Source organism: Labrus mixtus, chromosome 6, assembly GCF_963584025.1.
Source record: "Labrus mixtus chromosome 6, fLabMix1.1, whole genome shotgun sequence".
Taxonomy (NCBI): Eukaryota; Metazoa; Chordata; class Actinopteri; order Labriformes; family Labridae; genus Labrus; species Labrus mixtus.
Genome location: NC_083617.1, coordinates 24,789,845 through 24,813,784, shown reverse-complemented (window position 1 = coordinate 24,813,784; position 23,940 = coordinate 24,789,845). Strand labels below are relative to the sequence as shown.

The 23,940-nt window shown below is 44.8% G+C and overlaps 1 protein-coding gene across 2 annotated transcripts in view; it reads left to right on the top strand.

Moving 5' to 3' along the window:
• Positions 1-23,940, top strand: part of disc1 (DISC1 scaffold protein) — a 54,289-nt gene that overhangs the window by 8,560 nt on the left and 21,789 nt on the right. For both annotated transcript variants that reach the window (XR_009673314.1, XM_061040662.1), the window contains exons 3-10: positions 263-332; positions 3,269-3,425; positions 4,507-4,606; positions 5,732-5,964; positions 8,115-8,169; positions 10,031-10,133; positions 10,293-10,481; positions 22,457-22,517. Coding sequence is in view for 1 of the 2 variants with exons in the window: in XM_061040662.1 (XP_060896645.1) it covers positions 263-332; positions 3,269-3,425; positions 4,507-4,606; positions 5,732-5,964; positions 8,115-8,169; positions 10,031-10,133; positions 10,293-10,481; positions 22,457-22,517 (968 nt within the window). In the remaining variant the exon portion in view is untranslated. The remainder of the gene's footprint in view (positions 1-262; positions 333-3,268; positions 3,426-4,506; positions 4,607-5,731; positions 5,965-8,114; positions 8,170-10,030; positions 10,134-10,292; positions 10,482-22,456; positions 22,518-23,940) is intronic.

Sequence of the window (23,940 nt, the reverse complement as noted above, 5' to 3'; positions counted from 1 at the left end):
TATCTTCTATAAATATCTGATGCAGAGATAGTAAAACACATAAAAACATTTAAAGGGACTGCTAGTTGTCCCTGATATTAAGAGTCTGAGAAACTCCACACTCAGTCCTGAACCTGCTGACTTAGTCTCACTTTTGAAACGACGGTCAACGCACCCTCTCACACTTTTTTTTTTTGTTCAGCCTGTGTCATCTGTTTAAAGATCATTGCCCTCTGGACTGTTTGGTAATCTACTCCGTCTTCTTCTGTGGTGTCTTTTTCAGATCGAGTCCATGATGTTGAAGCTGCAGAGACTCCAGCAGAAAGCCATTTTGGATGACGACTATGATGCAGGTGAGCTCAAAGCTGCTGCTTTAATATTTCTGTCATTTTAGAGTTTTTTTTATGAGATTCAGCAACATGTGGATTACAGACAGAAGTGCTTAAAGTCACTTTTTCTGCCTCTATTGTCAAAGTTTAACACATCTGATGGAGATTTTTATTTTGCTGCTCCTCCAGAACATTTTTTAAATTCAGTATGAAAGAAAGAAAACAGTAAACATTGAAGACGTTGCAGGAGCTCAACATGCTGTAACATGCTGTGTAGTTGGACATTTTCACATGGGGCTCTATGGGACTGACTCACTGCAGGAGACAGACTCTAGTGGACACTGGAGGAACTGCAGCTGTAAAGATGGACATTTTAACATGGAGCTCTATGGGGACTGACTCACTGCGGGAGCTTTCTGCTCGCTTTGACATTTGTTTGTAAGAAGAGGGATGAAGGGGAAGTACCCAAGTCGCTGTAATTGAATTTGTTGCAAACTGAATCAGTTGTTGATCAAGCTGATATGAACGATGAAGCTTGTGAGGGCAGCAGGACACACATCAGCCTTACCTGTTGTATTTGTTTATAGGCTCTGACATACATTTTAGATCAATCTGTCTGGTGGGTTTAAGGACCTTTAGCTGCACATTCTTAAATCATACGTTAGAAAGTTCTTGTTTTTGGTGATCTGTCTGACACTTGAGTAAACGCTAAACGTACTTCATTTTCTCTGTATGATGAGCTGAAGGGCGGACTAAGAGTGTGTAATGCTTATTTTTTTCTGATGACTTCATGTCAGCTCAGTCACACCAGGTTTGTCATGATACCAGAATGTTAAACTCTGATATGATTCTAGTAATAATCAAACGAAGTCATACCTGTTTTGACGCCATGGCAGCATAAGCAAAAGTCCTCGGCACCTGATATTAGGAACTTTATTATTTGAAGTTATCAAAAATTGCAGGCAATCTCCTGCACAATGTTTTAAATGCCCAAATATTGGCAATGTTTCTGTGCCATATTTACACAATTTAGACTGTGCAGGAGTCTGTCTGCAATTTTTGATGGATGAGTCCTCTCCTATGCGGCCGTCTTTTGAAATAGATGTTGTTCTATTAAATCTGCTTCTACTATCGTTTGTCAAAGTAAGACAGAGTCAGAGATTGTATCGTTTAAAAACGTCGTCCTACAAAATGTGAACACTGTGAAACTTCTGAAAGTGAAAGACAGAGGAGATGCAAAAACCAATCCCACATTTATTTACTTAAAAAAAAAAAACCGTTGGCTCCTAGAGCTTCTTCCACGTTCAGCTTTTGATGTTTTCTTTGAATCCTGCACGAGAACGAACCTCAAACCCGTCTAATTACATCCTGACTGATTTGATTTCTGTCTCCAGAAGAAGCCGCGGTCATGTCAGATCCTGTTTGACCTCGATTTGTTTCCTAGCTCGCCTGAGGAAAGTTTATTTTCTGAAAAGGACAGACTCTGACCCCATTCTTGGACCTTGTGACAGAAATAAACTCTGACATCTGCTGTCGCCGTCCTGCAGGCCTTGAACTTATTTAAGAGGGGTGAATATTTGGGTCAGTAGGTCTGTTTCCTGTTTGACGTCTTAAACTCTTTCTCGCCTCGTCTATAACCCGGCCGACTGAACAGCTTTACATTAAGTTGTTTTCCAGTCAGTCAGATCTTCTCTTTGATGAAGAGCTCGATGTTTTGATGATTCCCACTTGTAGGAGCCAATTGATAAAAGTTCCTTCTTCCTCCATTTTCTATTCCGCCACATTCTCTGCATGTTTGAAAATACGGCGCCTGAAACCGAGAGTATTATATTGGAGTGTGAGCTGATAAATATCGAGCAGCAGGGGAGTTTTCTGACTTGTAAGGTTCTTCTTTCTGCTGAATTTAGAAAATGGAGGTGAAACTGGAAATGTTGTAAATGCAGGAAATACAATGCTACGCAGTGGTCCAATCACAGGGCTTATGGTCGAGTCTTTCAACGTGTAGTTACATTTTTAAGAAAGTGTCTGTCAGGCTCCATGTGTAAGCTTCTCCACAGATACAGGGCTATGCTAGCTATGCTAACTAACAGCGTATGCTACAGCATGGATTGAACACAGACGTTTAAATCCGGCTTTATTATTACAGTTGTGTGTTTCTCTGTAGCACAGAGTTAATAATGTCACTCAGGACGTTCTTTCAGTTGCGCAGTGGTACAGTGGTTAGTGCTGTTGCCTCACAGTGAGGAGGTTCCTGGTTTGAATCCCCGTCTGACAGGAGTCTCTCTGTGTGGAGTCTGCATGTTCTCCTCGTGCATGTGTGGGTTCCATCCAGGTACTCCAGCTTCCTCCTGCAGTCCAAAGACATGCTCGTTATGTTAACTGGTGACTCTAAATTGTCAGTAGGTGTGAATGTGAGTGTGTCTGGTTGTCTGTCTCTATATGTCAGCCCTGTGATTGGCTGGCGACCAGTCCAGGGTGTAACCCCGCCTCTCGCCCAATGACAGCTGGAATTGGCTCCAGCCCCCGTGACCCTGAGTGGGAAAAGTTGGATGATGGATGCATAACTTTAGCAAAGACTCAGAAAGGAAAACTGTTTCTAACTGACTCACCAACTCACACGGTCAACTGCATGTTGATTATGTGATGATGAGGAGAGCCAGATTAAAGACCTTTAAACAAACGACTAAACCACAGACTGACTGAAGCTACATTAATGATACGACATGAGCAACCAGAAAACTGAGAGGAAACAAAAAGTACCTGAGCTTCATGCCACATGATGCAGCATGTGGTTAACTGTTTGTGTGTGTGTGTGTGTGTGTGTGTGTGTGTGTGTGTGTGTGTGTGTGTGTGTGTGTGTGTGTGTGTGTGTGTGTGTGTGTGTGTGTGTGTGTGTGTGTGTGTGTGTGTGTGTGTGTGTGTGTGTGTGTGTGTGTGTGTGTGTGTGTGTGTCTCCTCAGCTGAGCGTTTCAGGAAGAAGCTGGAGGAGCTGTGCAGAGAGAGAGGAGCTCTGAAGCTCGGTCTCCCCTCCACTCAGCCCAGCGTGGCTCTGTTCCTGCAGCGCCTCACACAGGTGGTGCACAGCGCCCTCCAGAGGACAGACTGCAGCCACTGCAGGTCAGACACACAACTCAGGCAAACAATGTTCTATCACTCAATATAGACACAACACACACTCTGCTGTGGTCCAAATCAGCACATAAAATAAAGTAATCATGTTTTCTCATTGCTTCATTTATTTGCCAAAACCTGCAACATTTCTTTTTCAATATTGAGAGTTTTATGAGCTGCTGACCATGCAAAGCTCCTCTAAAGGTTTCACACACTGACAACATGAAAGGTGAACATGAAGAGACGATGGGAGCTTCACTCTCTGTCTTCTATTATTAGTGTCAGGAAGGAAATCAGGCGGGGTTATCCTCAACAAATATAACTAAAAGCTCTCACTGACATGGTAATGTTGTGACTTCTTGTGTTTAACTGACACGCCTTCATCTCAGAGCCCTTTTTATACTTAAAGGCAGGGTTGGTCATTTCCTCCAGATCCACTTTTTAAGTTTCTGGTTTAAATTGTCTTTAGGTCCTAACAGAAATTGATAACTCATGTTCTCTAAAAAAGGAACAAAGAAAATCCGTCTCAAAGCGCGTCACCGATGACAGAGTTTATACTGAGAGTTTACTTACCGCTGAATGAAACATGAGACGACGTAGCTTCTACACAATGTAAGAGATGAACTGAGGTTCACTTCTGGAGCAACGGTGCTCGTGCATGTAAGTGAGGGGGCGTGGCTTTTGAGGGAGCACAGAGGAGAGGGGTGCAGACTGAGCACTGAGGGAATGCTACTTTCAAAATCATGCTAGTTTTGGAAAATTACCAACCCTGCCTTTAACGTCTGTTTCCATCTTCAGTTAGAGAAATACAGAAAATAGTCCACAGGGGGAAATAATGATTATGAGGCCACTTTTGAGATTTGCGGAAAAGCTTTTAAATTGAAACAAAAGGAAATCGAAGCTGTTTAATCGGACATGAAATTATAAAAGCACCAATGCCAGCGCTGTAAAAATAGTTCACTTCTTTCTTTCTTTGGGTCTTGAAAAGGTCGTAAAAAGTCTTACATTAGATCTTGAAAAGTGTGCAGACACCCTGCTGAGACTTTCTCTGAGACTCTCTGTTTTTGTTTGTGTGACTCGTCTTCAGGGACGGGACGGATCCTGAGCCAGGGGCCGATCTGAGGGACTCTCTGCGGGGTCCACTGCATCGAAGAGGTCGTCTGATTCAAGAGAAACGGCAGCTGGAGGTAAAGCCAGCTGATTTTAATAACGTCGTATTAAAAGCTCACAGTCGTCATGTTTACGGCTTCATGTCTCACATGTTTGTCTCCTTTTGATCCCAAAACATTTTATTTGTTTTCATTTTTGCTGTTTGAAACCAAAAAGAGAACATTTTTTACAACTCACTTACGGGCGGCTGTGGCTCAGTGGTAGAGTCGGTCGTCTCTCAACCAAAAGGTCAGGGGTTCGATCCCCAGCTCCTGCAGCCACATTTCCGATGTGTCCTTCAGCAAGACACTTAACCCCAAGTTGCTCCCCCTGCTTCATCGCGGTGTATGAATGAGTATGAATGAGTTACTTCTGTTGGTCTCTTTACTCAGCAGCCTCTACCATCAGGGTGTGAATGTGTAGGTGTGACCTGCGGGGTAAAAGTGCTTTGAGAAGTCAGAAGACGAGAAAATAAATATACAAGTTCAGGTCCATACAGGAACATGACGAGTTCTTTAAAGTCCAGAATACTCTGGAGAACACATTATAATGTCAATAAAATAAAAAAGTGACAGTTTGTTAAAGCTACTGCTGTAGTCAAGACCACAGGAGCTGAGACCAAGACAAGACGAAGACCAAGGCAGGGTGAGACCGAGACCATAAATATATCTGAAAAATCCTCATCTTGTGTTTAGGGGGCGTGTCCCTCACTTAGACTTTAATACCGGGAAGGTTGTGGTCGTAACCAATCAAACTAAAAAGGAATTGAATTAATTTGTTCTTTTAAGAGGTGTTTTCCTTCTAATCACAGTAATGACGTGGAACAATAGCCGATCAGTGGTGGTCTTGATTTAAAAGCCGGAGTCCACCCAGTCTGAGACCGAGACAAGACCGAATCAAAATGCTTTAGATTCCGAGACCAAGACCTTCAAAAAGTGGTCTGGAGACCAAGACCAATTTCAAGTACTACAAAACTAGTTAAAGGAAATGCCGAGTAAATAACATTTTAATTACACTTTGCAACTCCTACCTCTTTTAAAAACGTTGCAGAGTTTATTTGGGGAGTCAAAAAGAGGCATAAAGAATGAAAGGATAACCAAAGAATCAGAAGTCACTACTGAAAATAAAAGCTGTCTCTCTAACGAAGCTCCTAACCTGTGCAGGAGGAGATGCTGGAGCTGCAGCAGCGGCTGGCGGAGCTGAAGGATCGCCGTGTGCAGCTGGAGCAGCAGATCCAGCAGGAGGAGCAGCGGGCGGAGGCCGAGGAGCTGGAGGGCTCGGTGCTGAGGAGCTGCAGCGTGGAGCAGCTCCGAGACATGAGCTGCACCCTGCAGGAGCTCGTCTCCTCCGTGAGCCGTACACAGATCTCCGTCTCTCCTCCTCCCTCCGTCATCAGGTCAGAGTCACACCTGCAAACGTTTTTATAAAGCCTCCTCTTCCAGCAGGAATTTAGAAATCTGCAAAAATGTTTAAAGGATGTTCAGGACTTCTGAGCATTATTGTTGTGCATGCTAAAGTAATCACATACTGCACTCCTTTGTTTCTATTTGAATTATTTTATTTGCTTTTATTCTCGCTGATCTTTTGCATTTGGTTTGAACACTCGCTGTTTGGTCTGACTATGAAGCACAAGTCCCTGAACATAAAAGAAAGTAGGTTTGCAGAAGTTGCAAAGTCTCGTGTCAGATTTGTCCCCCTCTGACCCCGCAGAGGACAGATCTCTCCTGCAGTACCGCCAGTCACCACATGGGGCTGCTAAAGAGCTGCGAGCAGATCATGATTCCCTGTTCGTTCCCCTTGTGTCACGTCACCATTATTTTCATCATTATGAGCTCATATGGAGAGGCATGTTACAGAGAATATCCATTTAAAAAAAAAAAATAATAAAAAAATCCCTCAACCTGCGTCAGTCCTGAAGAACAAAAGCAGCTTCTTTAAAACATCTGACAGCAGGATCGTCTAAGAGACAGAAAGAACAGCTATCAGGAGAGTCTGAAAACTGAAGGAAATAATTTCCTCCTCCAGTCATTTTTTTGGTGTTTCTGATGACAGAAGCCTCTTTTGTATTAAGTTTAAAAGCATTTATTATCCGTCATTTAAGGACTAAAGCACCTGGTGGATCAATGCAACACAACACAGTTATTTGTCAGACTTGATGGCGTTTCTTTGGGGCCTCAGAGAGAACGCACTCAGTCACAGATAAAAATATATTTTTATTGCGTCTCCTCCCCCGTGCCCTCCATCCTCCTCGCTCACCTGCTCTGAATTTTAACCGTTTCTCTCGGATGCAAATGATCTCTTTGCCTCGTATCCTCTGAAGTTAATAGCTCACAGGAGGGCTCAGGGAAAGCCTCTCTGTGTTGCCGCTCGTTGACGAGAAGAGATGTAAATTGTACTTATCGCCTCCTCGGTGGCGTGACCCACCATCACGACGATAATTTGATATCTGACACGTTCTCACCCCGACTGGAACGCATTTATTCTGGCTGCTGATTGAAATTGCGACCTCAGATTGGATATTCAGTGGCTCATCTCCAGGTGCCATGTTTTGGGTCATCACAGTGATTGTGCTGCAGCTCGTTTCCCAAATAACACGGGACATTTCTCTCTCATGTCACAGGTTATTTCCTTTTTCATACGGGCTTAAAGAAATCCAGGCTTCCCCGAAACGCTGCATCGCTAAATAAAAACGTCAGGGTCGTACTCTGACTTTCACTGATCTGATCTGATTACATGGAAATTGCAGCGTTTTGCAGTATTAGAAGATTGACACTCTCTGAAGGTGACTGTGTTTAGCATGATCGATTTCACGCTCCTTTTCTCAATCTTATAATTGATTTTAGTAACCAAATAATTTGACCTTAACAGTTTGTCCTCTTTACACACATTTGTGAAATAAAAAACATGAGCTCATGTTGAATTTACCCTCGGACAAAGAAATATTTATCTGCTCAATTTAACTTGAGAAACAAAAAAGAAGCTTTTTGTAACACTGAAGTTGCTGGAAAGGATCAAGTCAAGATTACGAAAAGACAGATTTAAAGGAGCAATATGTAACTCTGACCCCTAGTGTTTAAAATGGGTACTGCAGTCTAAATTCTAAACATTGTAGAGCGCTTTCTCCCACCGCCCCCTCCTCTCTAGAGTCGATGCTCACACAGCTGAAGCTTCAGTGTTTATCCAGCTCTGCATCGGTCTGTAAACCTTTCTGTGTTCTAACCTCTCTCCATTTTTCAAAAGCATCTCCAATATTGATCCTAGTTTGAGCACGTTTCTGCTCATGGAGCTTATTAGAAACATGCAGAGGCTTTTTAGGTCGAGTACAATCACTTCTATCTGAACCACTTCTCTTACCCGCTTCCATCACTGCAACACCTGTTGGTTTGACCTGATAACTGCTCTCATATCTGGCAAACCAAGGGGCGTCCAAAACGGCAGTGTGGGGGGGCCTTAAAACCACCTTTCTCACCATCAGACAATGATTGATGATTGGCTTGAAGAGGTTTTAGTTCTGCACGGTAACCTTTTATTATTTTCTGTTTGCAGACTCCAGGAACAGGAGCAGGCGCTGAATCTGTCCATCAAGGAAGCAACTGCTAAAGTAAGCTGTTGTTCATCTTAAAGTCGACCTATTCTGCTGATCCAAATTTTAAAACTCTCATATAGTGCTGCAATGCTTGATGCCCAAACTAACCGGGGGCAAAGTTTCAGATAAGGAGGATCCAACAGCACAAACACAGCCCAGAGGTTAAAGGTCAGGGACTGAATTAACTGAGGGGACACCTAGCAGACAGCTAGCAGCTCCGACCTGTCACTCAAAGAGGCCACGCCCCCTAATTCTACATCACTTTAAGCCTTAATATAATGTAAACAGGTGAGTTATATAAGCATTCAACCTGTACAGATGAAGAGAGAAATGAGATCTAGAGACCCAAACTGTTTTTATACCAGACTGTAAACATGTTTATTTCTGCTGTAAAGTTGGACATTTTAACATGGAGCTCTATGGGGACTGACTCACTGTAGGAGACAGACTCTAGTGGACACTGGAGGAACTGCAGCTATTTTGTACTTCCGCAATTATTTTGAGGAAGTACATTTTTTTTGGAAGCTTTAACCGCTGGCTTTAGGTGTACTTTGTAAATATATGTTAAAGTAACAGAGCGCAGGTGAATTTGCTGCTGGTTTCTGTGTGAGGACGGCTTTTCAGGCGTTCCTTTATGTGTGCAGTGTCTCTGGAGATCTGTCTTACCTCTCATGGGCTTTCTTTTCTCTCTCTCTGATCTCATGGATCTCTGCAGCTGGAAAATGCCGGTAGCAGGAGAAATCTGTAAGAAGTGTTGGCTTAAGGAGAGAGGGGGGGGGGAGGCTCAGCAGGGGGCATAGGGCTCAGAGAAGACCTCTTTACTGTGACCGTGTCCTTTAGAAACCTGTTATCAAATGCTGCACCTCAAAGGAATATATATATACACCGGGCTTTCCAGCTTTTTGCAAAAAAGACACTTTGCCAGAATAACAAGATGGTCCATTGTTACATCCAAAAAGTTTTGTTCCTAAGTGAGATATCCACTGTGTAGAGAATTGCACACCTGCTGTGACAAAATGATTGCATGCATGAAAATAACTCTCACTTTCTCTCTCCACTTTTTAAAAATTGACAAATAGCCTGATGTTTGGAAATTAAACCACCGATGTGAGAATTTCTACAGCTTGAGAGGCACTTCAGAGCAGTTTCCAGTTGATGTAATGCGTGAAATAAAATTATGCAAGCCTGTTTGAAAAAAAATAAAAAAATTCTATATTTCTTTGGATGGAAAACTCCCCGGAGACGTTCTCGACAGCCCTATTCAAAGTGTTGCACAAAACTGTGTCAGATCCGAGAAAGAAAATGCGTCAGAAAATGCAGCTGCACGTCCCTTTGAGCGATGAAAATAGTTCCTCAAAAGAAGGAAGCGCATCGTGGGGATTGTATGTGTGTGTGTAGCTCAAAGTGAAAAGCACAGAAAGGAGAGCGGATTAAAGGGCAGAGAGGGGGCAGGCGGGCTGTATCGAAAGCCATCAGCTCCTCGCCGCAGAGCCGAGGTGCTGCGTCCCCGTCAGGACCGTGACATTCAGGGCCTTCTCCCGCTCTGACATTCTAATGGCATCTTTTATGGAGATTTCACATTTCCCTGTCTGTCCACGGGAAGGACGGCGCCCTCCCTGTCTCTCTAAAGGTTAGAGACGAGGTGACACGTCGACGTTGATGCTCGGATGTGGATTCAAAGCAGGGCGAGCGCAGGAGGACGGAAATGAATCTGTAAGGTCTTGTAGGAATGAGTGTCAGAAAGAAAATGAATTGGAAATGAGCCATGCGTCCTGTGGGACCCACGTGTCTGCAGAGGTTTTGTAAGTTACCCCCCTCCTCCTCCTCCTCCTCCCCCCCCTCTCTCATTCGCCTTTTTCTCTCCTTTTTTCCCCAGGTGGTCATGAGTCAGAGGTTGGGCAGCAGCCTGAGGAGGAAAGTCAGCGAGACTGAAACTCAGCTTTTAACGCTGCATGAAGCAAAGCTGGCGTCCATCTCAGGTAAACGCTCACCCACCACGCCCTGTCCACGTCTTTCATTTACCTCATTGAGTTGAATCGCCCACCATTAGCCTCACTTAATGATGCTATTAATGGCCGAGGCGCTCATTAAAAGGGCGGCGTATGAGCTTAATGTGCTCCTGCGGTGCATCTGTGCAGGTAATGACTTCAGCAGTGCCAAGGAGCTGAAGGCGGAGATGAAGGCGGTGTACCTGGAGCGGGACCGGCTGGAGGCGCTGGCCAAGCGTCTGCACAGCCTGAGCGCCGGGAGCAGCCAGGAGCTGAGCAGGATGAAGGAGCAGAGGCAGCAGCTGAGGCAGGAGCTGGAGCAGAGAGAGGCCGTGCACGGTGAGTCAGAAACGAGAGGCATGAACCGAGTTTACACACAAAGAGTCAGAGGAGGAACTGAGCTGCTGAGGGACACTGAAAATCAACCTCTTTACTGAACAAAGACTTTCTAAGGTTAACAGTGAAGTGCATCTTGACTTCTTGACTCCTTAAAACCTTCAAGTACAATACGGAATAGATTTGGGAATTCACCTCTCGTTCAGTCTGAACACCTGAAGGAGCCTGTGCTTAAGGTTTCAGGGTGACTGAGATGGTCTGAACACACCTTTAGATCAGTGCTATCCATGATTGAATAGTGGAGATTAACCCCTTCTTCGTGCACCTGTTTGAAGGGTCTTCTGACAACCTGCAGATAAACGGAGACAGATCTGTTCTGTGGTATGAAGTGATCCTGTTACTGATGGAGTCGCTGCCTCTGTTGATGAATTTGGGCCTCCTGAAGCTTTTGTTTTGTTAGAAATTAGCCATTTCAATACAACAATAAGTCCTCCATCTTGGCCGCAGTTTTTACAGTCATTCTGTGGGAAACACTAATGGATGTAAACTGCATCCTGATTGGTTGGCGGGGGCAGACCCCCACAAGGTGGTAATTATAGTAGAAAGGCACCGCTCTTTCCCTTTGAAAACACCTTTTAAATATGAAACTGAAAGTGAGTGATGAGCGCTCTTTGAAACACGAGTGGTCTCTTGATGTGGCTCCACGCTGCGAGACATCAATGGACGACGACTTTTCTCCCAAATGAAGGAGAAGTGATCGTCTGTCTGCGGGGGACGAGGCATCAAATGAGGGACCAGCAGGAGAATAGCGCGAGGAGGAAATGAGCTTTAGATTGTGTGAAGTAGCCAATTACCTCCGAGCCGCTCAGAGCAGACACGATGTATCAGCGCGCACACACTCTGAAACGGGGAGCAGGTCTGCTTGAAGAAGTGGTTTACTTTTTTTAAAAGGAGGGGGGGTCGGGTCGGTTTGGTCTGCGGGTCTGGCAGAGAGATAAATGGATTTTGACGGCACCACCTGCAGAGCTCCTGTCTCTCTCTCTCTCTCTCTCTCGTCCATCAGTCACAGCTAGGTTTTAAAAAAGGTCAATTCCCTCTCTGAGGCTTTGAGACAGGAGGACAGAGGGAGGGGGGAGGGGGGGTGACGGATCTGCAGGACTTGAGAGATCAGAGACTGTAAGGGGGGTGGACGGGGAGTCCTGCTGCAACATGAAGGCGTCCAACCATCTCTCTAAAAAGCACTGTTAACTACATCATTAAAGCCGGTAGTCGAGCATCAGACCCATTGTCTTGTCTGGAGCGTACCCTCTGCTGGCACTAGGGGGCACCCTTTCATCGCTGCAGAACATTCAGGAGGATTTTATGGTGTATTTGGAAATGCATGGACTGTTTGTTCATTGAAGGAAAGGTGCATTATTTAATATTGTCTGAGTGAAAACAGGCTTATTTTTCCCACATATTGGATTATGCATCACTTTCTTTCACCTGAGAGAATGAGAATCAGTCCCCTGCTTAGTTTTTGTTACCTCAAAACAGACCTGATCACCTTGACTTGCTGAACAGCCAATCAAAGCCTTAATCCCCCCCCCCCCCCCCCCCCCCCCTTGACAGCCAGCAGAAACACGTTCAAGTTCACCTCAGCATCCTAAACATGTTGCCCCCTCACTCAGAGTAACACAGCCTGCAGGAAACCAGTGACTAAAAAATGTTGGAGCTGAACAAAGGAACCAGAATCAGGTGAGAAAAACGTCACAAAGTGGGAAGAGGCAGCGAGTTAATGAATGGTTGTCGTCTCAAACGCTCAAGTGGGTGCACACACAATATGGCAGCAATGTGTGTTTGTGACACCGAGCGGGGGTCTCATTACGCTGTCATCCTATTTGGTAATAAGGGGCTGGAAACTGATAGTTCACAAACAGCACATTAGCATTTCTTTAGCTGGAGGGGATTAGAAATTATAGTCTACTTCAAAGTCAAGATGGCCACCCTTTTGGTTTCGGAGGCGTTTTCTTTTTTCTTTTTTTTTGCGCATGCTAATGAAGCTAGTGTCAGATTATGACGAGACAGACGTGCAGCTGCTCATGAAAAGGACTTTTGTTGAGGTTTGAAATCCGTGAAAAGATTTGTGTTTCAGTTAGAGTCGCATGCACACAAACTTTCCTCAGGGCATGTGTGACTTTGAGAAGAAAAACAATTTGATATGAATTCAAATATCATGAACATAAAGAAATGAAATAGGGCTTTACTGTGCAGGCTTGACCATGAGCTCTAAATTCATAGCTCAGCTTGAGAGTTTCTAAATCCATTTACCTGAAGGACCCCGCTCCCTCTTGTTGAGCTTCTCCACCTCGAGTATGTCATGGTCTGGTGGGGGGAGGGGTTTGGCCTGGGAGCCATTATGCCCCTAATTGCCACTGGCACCAGCTCTGATGAATACCAAAACCCATCATAGGCGGGGATCTGGTTCCCTGCTGAGAGTATAATTTTGTCCCTGAGAGATGTGGAGTGAGACTAAATATACAAATAAATAATTGAAGAGATGAAGAAGGAGTAAATGGCCCCCCGGAGCGAGGACATCCAACTCTAAGGTCAGTGTGAGCTCCTCTTCATTTACACAAGTGTTCCAGAAACGCTTATTTAATGGCGCTATGTTAGCATGCAGGCGCTACGTGCTGCAGCAGGCAGGTCACATGGCTGTTATGGGACACATTCGCTTTAGGGCTGTGAAATATTCAAAAAAAAAAGAATCTCGATATTTGGAGGATTTTTTCGGATAACGATAAATGCTGATATTTGGCATCCCTTAAAAAAAAGTCTTGTATTGTAGCTCGCTCTTATTTATAGTATTCTATGAGTCTTATTCATGAAGTTAAAACTGAGTCTTTTAAGTAAGTATAATTAAAAAACTATGAAATCAGCAGAGCAGGTAATGAGATCAAACTGTGCAGGTCTGAAAAAAAACATTTCAAAATGGCCGACAGGATTTACTTTGTTAAACATTACACAAAGACCAACAAAAGATATAACGGGATGAAAACATCTCTCACGACCGTTTGAATTGGCAAAATGAAAGTGGTGACGGCGTTCCGTTATTTCTCGCCGTCAGTTGCCATTCTTGCTGGATGACTCTGCCAAAATCTCCTGAGAGTGTTTTTGTTTTGCTGGTACCTGAGCGGCTCGGTCGTGGTCGTCACTCCCAGAGCTTTTCATATTCTTCATATTCTGTGCCGTGGTTAATTTGCAGATGATGAAACACGTTATATTTCTGCACCCGCTTTCCGACAGTCTGCAGATTTGCGATTTGCATCTCGAAAAGCAGACCACCTCCATGCGAGTGAGCACGCTAACTTAGCTTGTTGTGATGCTTGAACACTGCACATGTTCTCAATGTGCACGTGCAAGTCCTTCCTACTCGACCATGTGCTGTCAATTAAGATATTATCCTAAACGATTTATAACGCATCGATCATTAAATTAACGGAGATTGAATCATTTTTAAAACATGTAGTTTACTCCAATGTGTAAATCCGTCTAATGGGGAATGTCTCTCTGCTTTCTGTCGAGCGCTATGTCGGCCGCTTCTCTGCCGTCCAAGAGGCTCCGAGTTCTCTCCATTTATGTTGAAATCTGTCTTGATGTTGTCAAGGCAACATGCAAACTAAATATAATCCCTGATTTCCTTTACATTCATCAAACTAACAAACCTGTTTACAGAGAACTCTCTCAGCGTTTAGAAACTCGTCAGATGCAGAACGTTCATCAGAACGCGTCACTCTGTGTTAAAACACTAATGCCACTTTGTCACGATGGAGAGTCGATAGTGAAGGCCGGGACGTGTTTGATTTATTCATGTGTGAGGCTCGTTCAGGGCTCTTCTGTGGAGAACATGATGGAACGTGTGACAGCTCTCCTCTCCTGAAGAGTGTCTGAGTGATGGAGAGCAGCGAGGTGGTTAAGTGGACCCCGGAGAACGCTTCCTGCTCTTTGTCTCTCGAGTTTCTGCAGGACCCGTTCTCCCTCTGTAGAGAGATGTGTTTCCATTGTCAGAGGATTTTTATGTTTTAAACAAAGGCAGCTGATTGAGCGACCACGACAATAGGTGTACCTCGGCATCAATCAATTCCTTTTCTTCAAAGTCAAACAGTTTAAATGATTTTCATCGTGTTGGTTTTTCTTAAGTCTACCTGCACTGCTAACAAAAGGACCGCTTCATTAAGTTTGAATCTGCTCGTGTTAAAACATGATGGCAGCATCACTCTAAGGATGGCGATGTCCACTTCCTGACATTGGAACAAAACTACTGAATGACAAATCAATCGCTTTTCATTGAAGCAACAATCTGTAACACCACCAACTTAAAACACTCGTTTCAAAGTCGATGTAATGGAACAATAACTTCTAACAGGGAGAACGGCGTCTCTCTCAGGTCCACAGAGTGCCCCGGTCGCCTGTTATCAGCACTGTGTAACTTCGCCAGCGGGCTGCGGTCATGTGCGTACAGCTTTACCCGCACCAGCTCCCACAGCAGCCCCGGGCTACCAAAGGTCTCTGAGGGCGCTCTCACACTAGGTTCCATGTTGAAGCATGATTGCCTTGATTGTCGACTGCCGAGGTTCAGGTTGACTCTGCTAGCGCCTACAGCCCGTTGTTAGCTAACCGTTAGCACGCGTATGTGTATTCAACTGTTTCCATGACGACTATAGGCTGTGGCTAAATGGCTTCCGGTGCTTCTGCAGCAAGCCTCAAGCCGATTCTTGATGAAATGCATAACCTTTGCACTTCCGTATTGGCTTCATTTTTCAACACCGGAGGTCTCCGCTTGGTACAGCCTCACTAATGTTTGATCATCTTCAGTGGAAAGATCGGACAGATACAGGAACACGTGTATTTGATAAAGCATGAGCCGGTTGCTGTGGAGAGAGTTCGGAGCGTTCAGTGCTGCATGTTTGTCAGAGTTCCTTCACAGATTCAGTCGTTAGAAAACCATCGCTCTGCAGCCCGCAGCAAAGTAAGTTTAGACTCTCCTCCAAACAAACAAACAAACCGTGTTTACTGAGTGTGATTTGAGTTAGGATGACAGTGAGCATGTGTAACACTTCAGTCAGAGTGATTCAGCACCCACAACTCAAACACACACACATCCACGCCACGCTCGGGTTCTCTACCCTCAGTCAAACCTCCTCTTGTTGTGTATCGGTGCGTCGCCCCGCAGTATGTTCCTCCACGCCAGCTGCAATCTGCTCTGCCTTGTGATCCTGCCGCCTCAAAGCATCATGGGTTATTGAGTGTCCGTCTGAAGTATCCGCCTGTCGCTCTTTCTTCGTTAGCTCTTCTGCTCGCTGCAGACACAATGCGAGCGTGTGCTGACGGTGTGTTTAGTGTTACCTGCAGAGATGTTCCTCCGTCGAGCTGAAACACATTAATCACACTCGGCAGCTTCAACTCAATTACAAAGACACACAATTCCTCTTCTGCCTTATTATGCTCAGGCTTTTGTAACACGCAGATCGCTGTTGCTGCGTTAGCACCGAGCTGAAGGTAATTTGTTTGACAAACACGAAGGCAGCGCCGGCGTCGGCTGCTTTTATTGTTACAAGGCGGAGGAGAAACGAGTGAATTATTCACCTTCAATTAGAAAGCAGCTCAAACGATCATAATGCAGCGGCTAATTCAGACACCTCGGCAGCGTTAAGGAGTTCATCATCAAGGCTCGATTTGTTCTGTTGTAATCATACGTTTGATAATCATTAACTACTTTACATTTTTATTAAGCTGGAATCATTAACGCTCCTTAAAAACTGATGATGAGGATTTGGACCTATGAGAGGCAGACAGCTTCAAACTAAAACTTCAGATATTAAAATCCTGCAGCGCCTGCACTAACATGCAGAATCTAGAAATAGAAACGAGGAGAGGAAAAGCAAACACTCTTTCATTGAAACTCACAGCACACTGTCCAGATTCTCTCGTCATCCTCTCAGTTCTGTTTGTGACACGGATGAATGTCCTCTTCTTCGATTTCGGTCGAGTCTTTGGCACTAATCAGCGACGTTTAGCTCCTGCTGAGACGGACGCTGAGCTCATGAATTTTCCAATGACTGCTCTGTGAACTGCTTCTTGAGAGCTTCCTCTGACACCAAACGGGACGATGAAAAATCGAACAGAGTGGCTCTCTTTCATGAGCTGATTTTATTCACATGGCCTGCCAATGACAGCCCCCCTCCACCCCAGACTAACAGGAAGTGCTTAAATCACCCGGTGACCCTGGTTCCACTCGAGGCAGGAGGAGCTCTGCTGCTTGATGTCTCGTCCCAAACCATGAAGATATGTTTGATCTGTCATGGACTCACTGGCTGTGCCACATGGCGACAACGCAGCGACTCTGTGTCTGACGTCTTTGAAGATAAAATAAGTTAACAGTTATGTCTCCTTTTTCTTTTCCTTCTTATGACTGCTCTTCTCCTCGTTGTCTTCAGAAGATCGATGGAGAATCAGAAGAAAAACTAACTGCTCTGTTTGCAAATTGATCCAAAAGAAGTCCTTCTTCTTAATGGGGATTTCTGACTCTCTCAGCTCAAGTCGTGCATGTTCAGGCGGCTAATACATTTATTTTTCATACTTATAAATAGTCTTAATGCAGGCGCCGATGGCCTGGCAGTTGGTGCTCTCGCTCTCGCTCTCTCTCTCTCTCTCTCTCTCTGTATCTCTGTCCACTCTCCTTTCTCAAAAATAAATGAATAAAAAAAACCCAAACTGAATCTTTAGCATTGAATCATGTCTCTTGGACATCTTAAGCCGGTCAAGATTTCTTTTTCTTTTTTTTTAAGATTTCTTTTTGGGCCTTTTTATTGGAGCGACAGGCCAGTGGATAGAGTTGGAAATCAGGGAGAGAGAGAGTGGGGAATGACATGTGGGAAAGCACACTAACCACTGCGCCACCAGCGCCCCAAGCCGGTCAAGATTTTTATGTTTTTTTTATGTCTTAAAGATTTTTAAGACACCTGAGGTCCACCTAGAGTTTAAATCTGAGCGCCAGCGTCTTTTATCGTTTTCAAGGAGTAATAGCGTGAAAGTAGCGAGAAATAGCGCAGAGCCGAGTCTGTTTTCAGAGTTCTCAAGTTGAAAATCTTTCAACTTATCAGGCGACGATCTTTTCCAAATGTTTGATATTCCCTGTATTTTAGCCTCCTACAGATTGGTCTTGTCCCCACATCCTCCTCACTCCATGTCTGATCGGGAAATAAACGATCTCAAATATAAAACATGCTGTAAAAAGTAACGGAGCAGTGTGGGTCATACAGCGGCCGCTGTTAACAGACTGTTGTCATGGAGACAGGACATACGAGCAGCAGTTTCTTTCTCGGCGCACAAACGCTTCATGCAAGCGCTCCCGAGGTCACTAGCCTTTTCTGACCAGAGAAAAACGGCAGGTGGACACGGAGCCTTAATGTCATTTCAACATGTTTGTGACAGTCAGGAGGACAAACTCATTAAAAGATGCAGTCATGAAGATGCATGTGTCTGATGGAGTGGTGGTGTTTAAATGAGCGAGAGAAACTGACCACATTCAGGTTTTTTAACTGGTCCGCTAATCCATGAGCGTTGGTCGTAAACGTCTTAGCCTCATTAATCTGACATCTTTCATTTTGAGTCGTGTCTCTTTAAGTGTAGTCATGACGACGGGTAAAGTCGAGATGCTCGGTGAGGAGGGTCGTCCTCTTTCTTTAAAATGTAGAAAAATCCCCTTCAGCTCATTTGATATGATTTCTGTCTTTAGCTCCATCTGAAGCCTCCTTTTGTCGTCTCATATCTGAACATGCTCTCTGCCATCTGAACTCAGGCTTAATACCCCGCCATGTTTTATTCAGAGGATATCTGCTTGCACGCTGCCTAAAGAGCCGGCATGAATGAAAGTTGACAAGTTGAGACTCTGTTGGGGAGGATAGCATCTCACAGAGCAATTAGAGGGGTGGTAAGTGAGCTGTCTGCTCGTCCTCGTTCTGCTGATCTGCTCCTCAGATATGTGATCGTTTCTCCGGCCGCCTCCTCGCCTCTCTCAGCGAGCAGATTTCAGCCTCTCCACCCTAAAAACCACTCTCAGGGAACGTCACACTTTTCTGTGACACACACATGCAAACCTCCCGCAAATAGACCAATGTGTGTGTGTGTGTGTGTGTGTGTGTGTGTGTGGAGGAGTGTGTGTGTGTGTGTGTGTGTGTGGAAGAGTCAGTGTATGTGTGTGTGTGTGTGTGTGTGTGTGTGTGTGTGTGTGTGTGGAGGAGTCAGTGTGCGTGTGTGTGTGTGTGTGTGTGTGTGTGTGTGTGTGTGTGGAAGAGTCAGTGTGTGTGTGTGTGTGTGTGTGTGTGTGTGTGTGGAAGAGTCTTAGTGTGTGGAAGAGTCAGTGTGTGTGTGTGTGTGTGTGTGGAGGAGTTAGTGTGTGTGTGTGTGTGTGTGTGTGTGTGTGTGTGTGTGTGTGTGTGTGTGTGTGTGTGTGTGTGTGTGTGTGTGTGTGTGTGTGTGTGTGTGTGTGTCACAGCCTCTTACTCTCACTCGTCTTCCCTCTCCTCCCGCTGTGCGGCCTGCAGCTCGTCTCCTCCTGGAGCTGATTCTGTCTAATAACTACCATCAAGACAATGATACAAATTATATTCAGACTTCAGTGGGACTTAGAGCAGCCAATCAGACGCTGTCTCTCTGGGTGAGTTCTGTGAGAGCTAAATACAACGATGGTGCGATCGAGCTGATTCCTACACTTTCAGTGTTTGAGGCTTTTTCTGCAGGTGATCCTTCATCATGAGTTTTTAACTATTTAAGTCTCTGTCAGAGATTTATGGGATGATTTTTACTCCCTTTAATCCAAAGTCTGATACCACTCTGATGATTGGACATGAAATCTGAATTTAAAGCTACCTTAGTTTATCCACAGAATGGTTGTGTTTTTGTTAATCGTTGTGTCTTGTTTGGTTTGTAGTCGTCATCAGTTGGAGTTCGGTTACTTTGCTTCTGTATTTTTTTTGCATCAAAACACCATTTGACAGTTTCTCTACATGTGCAAACTTCTCCAAGCAACTAGCACACATCTCTATTTCTGATTGTGAAACCTCTAACTTGACTTGATGAGTAAGAACTCTAAAATGTCATCAACCTGTTTTTAAATACAAATCAGAAAGAATTAAGAACTATTACCTGAGCTAACAGCGCTAACATCCTGGTGTCTGAAATGTTTTGGAGTTTAGATATCGACATGATGTCCAAATAATCTTCTATTGAAACCATGAGCTCATAAATGACTTTATTCACCACCGGTTGATTTGGTCTCACATCATGCATGTTGCACTATGCCCGCTGTTCTTGTTCATCCTCAGGATTTTTATTTTTCAATGTCTGAGCGGAGCTGCAGTCTGCCAACCTGTGTGACTGCGAGTGCTGCTGAACGTTTGTTATGTTAGCTGCTGTTACCTTCTCTGGTGGATTATCCTCTTTGTTTTCAAGAGGAATGAATCCATAGATCGAGAGTTTCTTGTGAGTCTTGTGTGCACTGTGTCGCTTTTAGTCGTCTTCAACTCCCTTAAAGAAAAACTTTGGCGACATCTCTTTAAAAAGGTTCTGAGTGTCGCCCTCCACCAGCTGCAGCTGAGAGCGAATACTTTCCCAGACTTTGTTGCATCACCTCTCTTTGTCGTAGTCTGCATTGCATCCAGGTAGCTCGTGTCTTTGTTTTGTGGCAGTGGGGCGTAACCTAGGCAATGTAGATGTAACAGGTTGGAGAGCCCCTCGACCCCACGTGTATGCTGAATGATTTGACACTTGAGACAGACATTAGTGATGTCCCTCTCCTGCTTTTTATTGGATAAAAGCGGAACGTTTTAGAAAGGCGATTGTCCTGCACTCTGGAAAACTAGAGCCAATCAAACGTGGGATATAGTCTCAATCTCAAGTGATGAAAATGCTGAGCAGTCCTGCACATAGCGGGACCACTAGGTCACCCTAAACTGAGGAACGTTTAATATTAACATTGTTTGAAATTCATATTTTAATTTACAGAAAAAGTCTGAAAATGTAGCCGACATGATTCTGTGAAGCAAAAAAACACTAGAAGATGTTTCATTCTTCCTATTTCAGCAGTGAATCAGAACTGTGTGTGTGTGTGTGTGTGTGTGTGTGTGTGTGTGTGTGTGTGTGTGTGTGTGTGTGTGTGTGTGTGTGTGTGTGTGTGTGTGTGTGTGTGTGTGTGTGTGTGTGTGTGTGTGTGTGTGTGTGTGTGTGTGTGTGTAAGTGAGGAGGGGGGTTGTATTAAACGTTACAGCTCTTGTGCACATATATATATGCTGCACAATTTGATATAAGTGCATCCTATTGTGCTCAGAGCCTGCAGCTGCGGGGGGGCATCTCCTCATGTTTCATACATGAGCTCATTAGCGGCGCTCAGACTGCCCTCCTCTCTCCCTCTCTCTCTCTCTCTCGGCCGGCGTCTCCTCCTCAGGCACCGCCCGCTGCTGGCAGAGGGCACAGGAAGCAACATAAAGCTATCCATCCGACTTCATGCCCCACAGAAAGTCTGGCACGTTACGAGGACCTATACGCCATAAAAGAATCCCTTTTTATCCTCGGGCCGTCTCTGTTCTATCCCGTCTTACAGCAGGGGGGAATCAGCTCTCCTCCGCTGTGTGTCTGTCTGAACAGAGAGCCAGCTGGGCGACTGTACTCCACTGTACTGTTTCACTTTCTCTGCACAATGCCGTCACCAGCTGTGAGGACTTCTGTCTTTTTATCAGAGAGCGAGCGCACAGTACAGCTCATTACATATGGCTTCATCAGGCAGAGAATATGTGGACGCACTTAAAAAAACTTTAATGGTTTGCATTGAAGCTGAACTGTTTTAATTCTAGAAGTGGGTACTGCACAATCAAAGGTATTTGTTTATTTAATGTTGATTTGTATACGGACCTGTATGTTGCATTTAAACTGATACAGGCAAAATAAGCTGATTGGCTGTAGGGACATTGGTTGGGAACAAGCAGCAACCTCCGGTGTTAAAAAACTAAAACGATGCAGAAGAGTAAAATCCTGCAGTTCCTCGAGTGTCCACTAGAGGCTGGCTGCAGAAGCTCAGGAAGTCACGTACACACCCATTCAAAAAGCCTGTTTTTACAGCAGAGATTAACATGTTTACAGCCTGGTTCAAAAAAACAAATAGGTCTGATTAGCTCATGTCTCGATCGACACACTCTGTACGGGGGGGGGGGGGGTGAATGTTTTGATGACTCATCAGTTTTGATTTGATGAAGGATAAGAGTTATTCACAATAAGGCGTGTAGCTGACCTGATTGACAGGTGGGCGCGGTGTAACGGTTTGTCAGGAGGTTTAAAACCCTCCTCAGCTCCAGCTCTCAGCCTGTTGTTAGGTTGACTGAAAGTTAGACTGAGACAGCATTTCCAGCGTGGAGACCCCCATCGATGGGACTCCAGCGCCCCCTGCAGGAACAGACGGGTGACGTCACTGAGGCTTCATCCAATCATGTTTACAGACTATGGTCTGAGGCCAGGTCTGCACAGGAAGTCGGTGGAGGTCAGAAACAGGGGTTAGCCGTATACATGCAACAGTATCAGCGTCTTTGAGGTAGCGAAATTGGGTTTCTCAAAATCAGGATAAGGGCTTATCCTGGAGTCTAATATCAGGATATGATGTTTACATGCACAAACACAAACTTCATGATTCATAATGAATATTGTTCATCTGGATGTGGGGAAAGGCGAGATGCCTGGCTGGTGGTGATGTTGTTGTCTCTGTCTGTTTTGGGTCATAAAGAATAAAGACCTCTTAAAACGTGTATTAAAGGTTTGTTAGTTGTCCTTTTATTTAAGCTGTAATTTCTTGCCACTGCTAGAAGACGCTAAGTGACACTACGATGGGCTATCTCAGTTAATGAAAGAAGTAAATGAAGTGAAAGTAAGACGCTGATTTCTTCTCTTCACAGAGAGCCGTCTGAAAGGAAACACCACCAGGTACATGAAGCTGCTGGAGGACAGACTGCACAGGTGAGTGTGTTTTCTCTTCGATGTAAAGACTTCATATTCTACAGGAAATAAAAAGAGACGTGAACACAGAATCCTCCTCCAACAGAGGCAGCGTCTCCCCCCCGATACCTCACCCATCACATCAAGCAATCACACCTTTTTTCTTATCCAGAGCGCTGTTCTCACATTTCCCTCCGTCTCACACCTGCTCACTTTCTCCTCTCCTCTCCCTCTCTCACGTTTTCTAATGTTTTATTTTCATACCTCTACATCTGCTCTGTCTCCACCTCCACACCGAGGAATAAAGCATCATATATGTTGTGTCTATTTGCATGTGGGAGCTCTTAAATCTCTGAGGACAGGTCGGGTGGGCTGTGTTTGGTGACTGAGCTCGATTTAGGCCAGGCGTCCACGGGAAGAGTTCAGACTGTATGGACCCGATTTTTGATACGACTGTTTCTTCAGTCAGGCCTAATTTTATCTCGATCGTGCATCGTCAGTCGTTCAGTGTACACCGAGGCACGAAGGCCGATCACGGCTCGATCAGCCGCTCTGACCGGTCGGATGATTTTCGCACACATTCGCTCACTCACAGAGTGACAGCAGAGCCAACGAGCCTCCGACTTCAGGACTTTTTTTTTTTTTTCCTGATTGTGCCGGCACAAACTGACAGACAGCATCTGAAATCACCATGGCAACAGCAGACATGCCTGTCTGATCTGTCTGCCCCCCTCCAATCATGAAAAAAACAGCAGGACATATCTGCAGACCTCCAGCTGACAATGAATATTTGTTATGATGTAGCTGCGAGTTAGCTTGTGTCTGTATGTGATGCTGATTGTGTGTGTGTGTGTGTGTGAGAGTGTGTGAGAGAGAGAGAGAGAGAGAGAGAGAGAGATTGTTTTTGCCGTGTGTTTGAGCCGAGCATATGAGACACCTGATATACACATAGATCTGATATCACCCTCTGTCTGTTAAAGCTCTCTTAATGTGAATGCTCCGCCCTGATTTCACTCGTACAGCAAAATGTAACACAATCTGTATTTGAAGATTAATTTTCTCGGGTGTATTATTAAAGAGAGTGAGAGCTCAGCCCTGCTAGCCGCTGTCCCCTCAGCTTGTCAAAACATCAGATAATATTTGCAAAGATGGCACATGGCAGAAACACAGTATTCAGAATTGGAGCTTCCCAGCCTCAGCCTGCCGTCGGATGAAAATGTCCTCTGGGAGAATCCGGTGGATGGTACAGGTTTTGTCTTGGTGTACACCATGTGAGCTGTTTTTCACTCAGTCTTTTTTTGAGTGTTCAGAGGAGGAAGGTTAGGCCGCCTGGGTTTTTACTCAGAGACCGGGAAGGCTTACATTGTCAGAGTCACTGTGTGTCTGCCTGACCCCTGTGTGTGTGTGTGTGTGTGTGTGTGTGTGTGTGTGTGTGTGTGTGTGT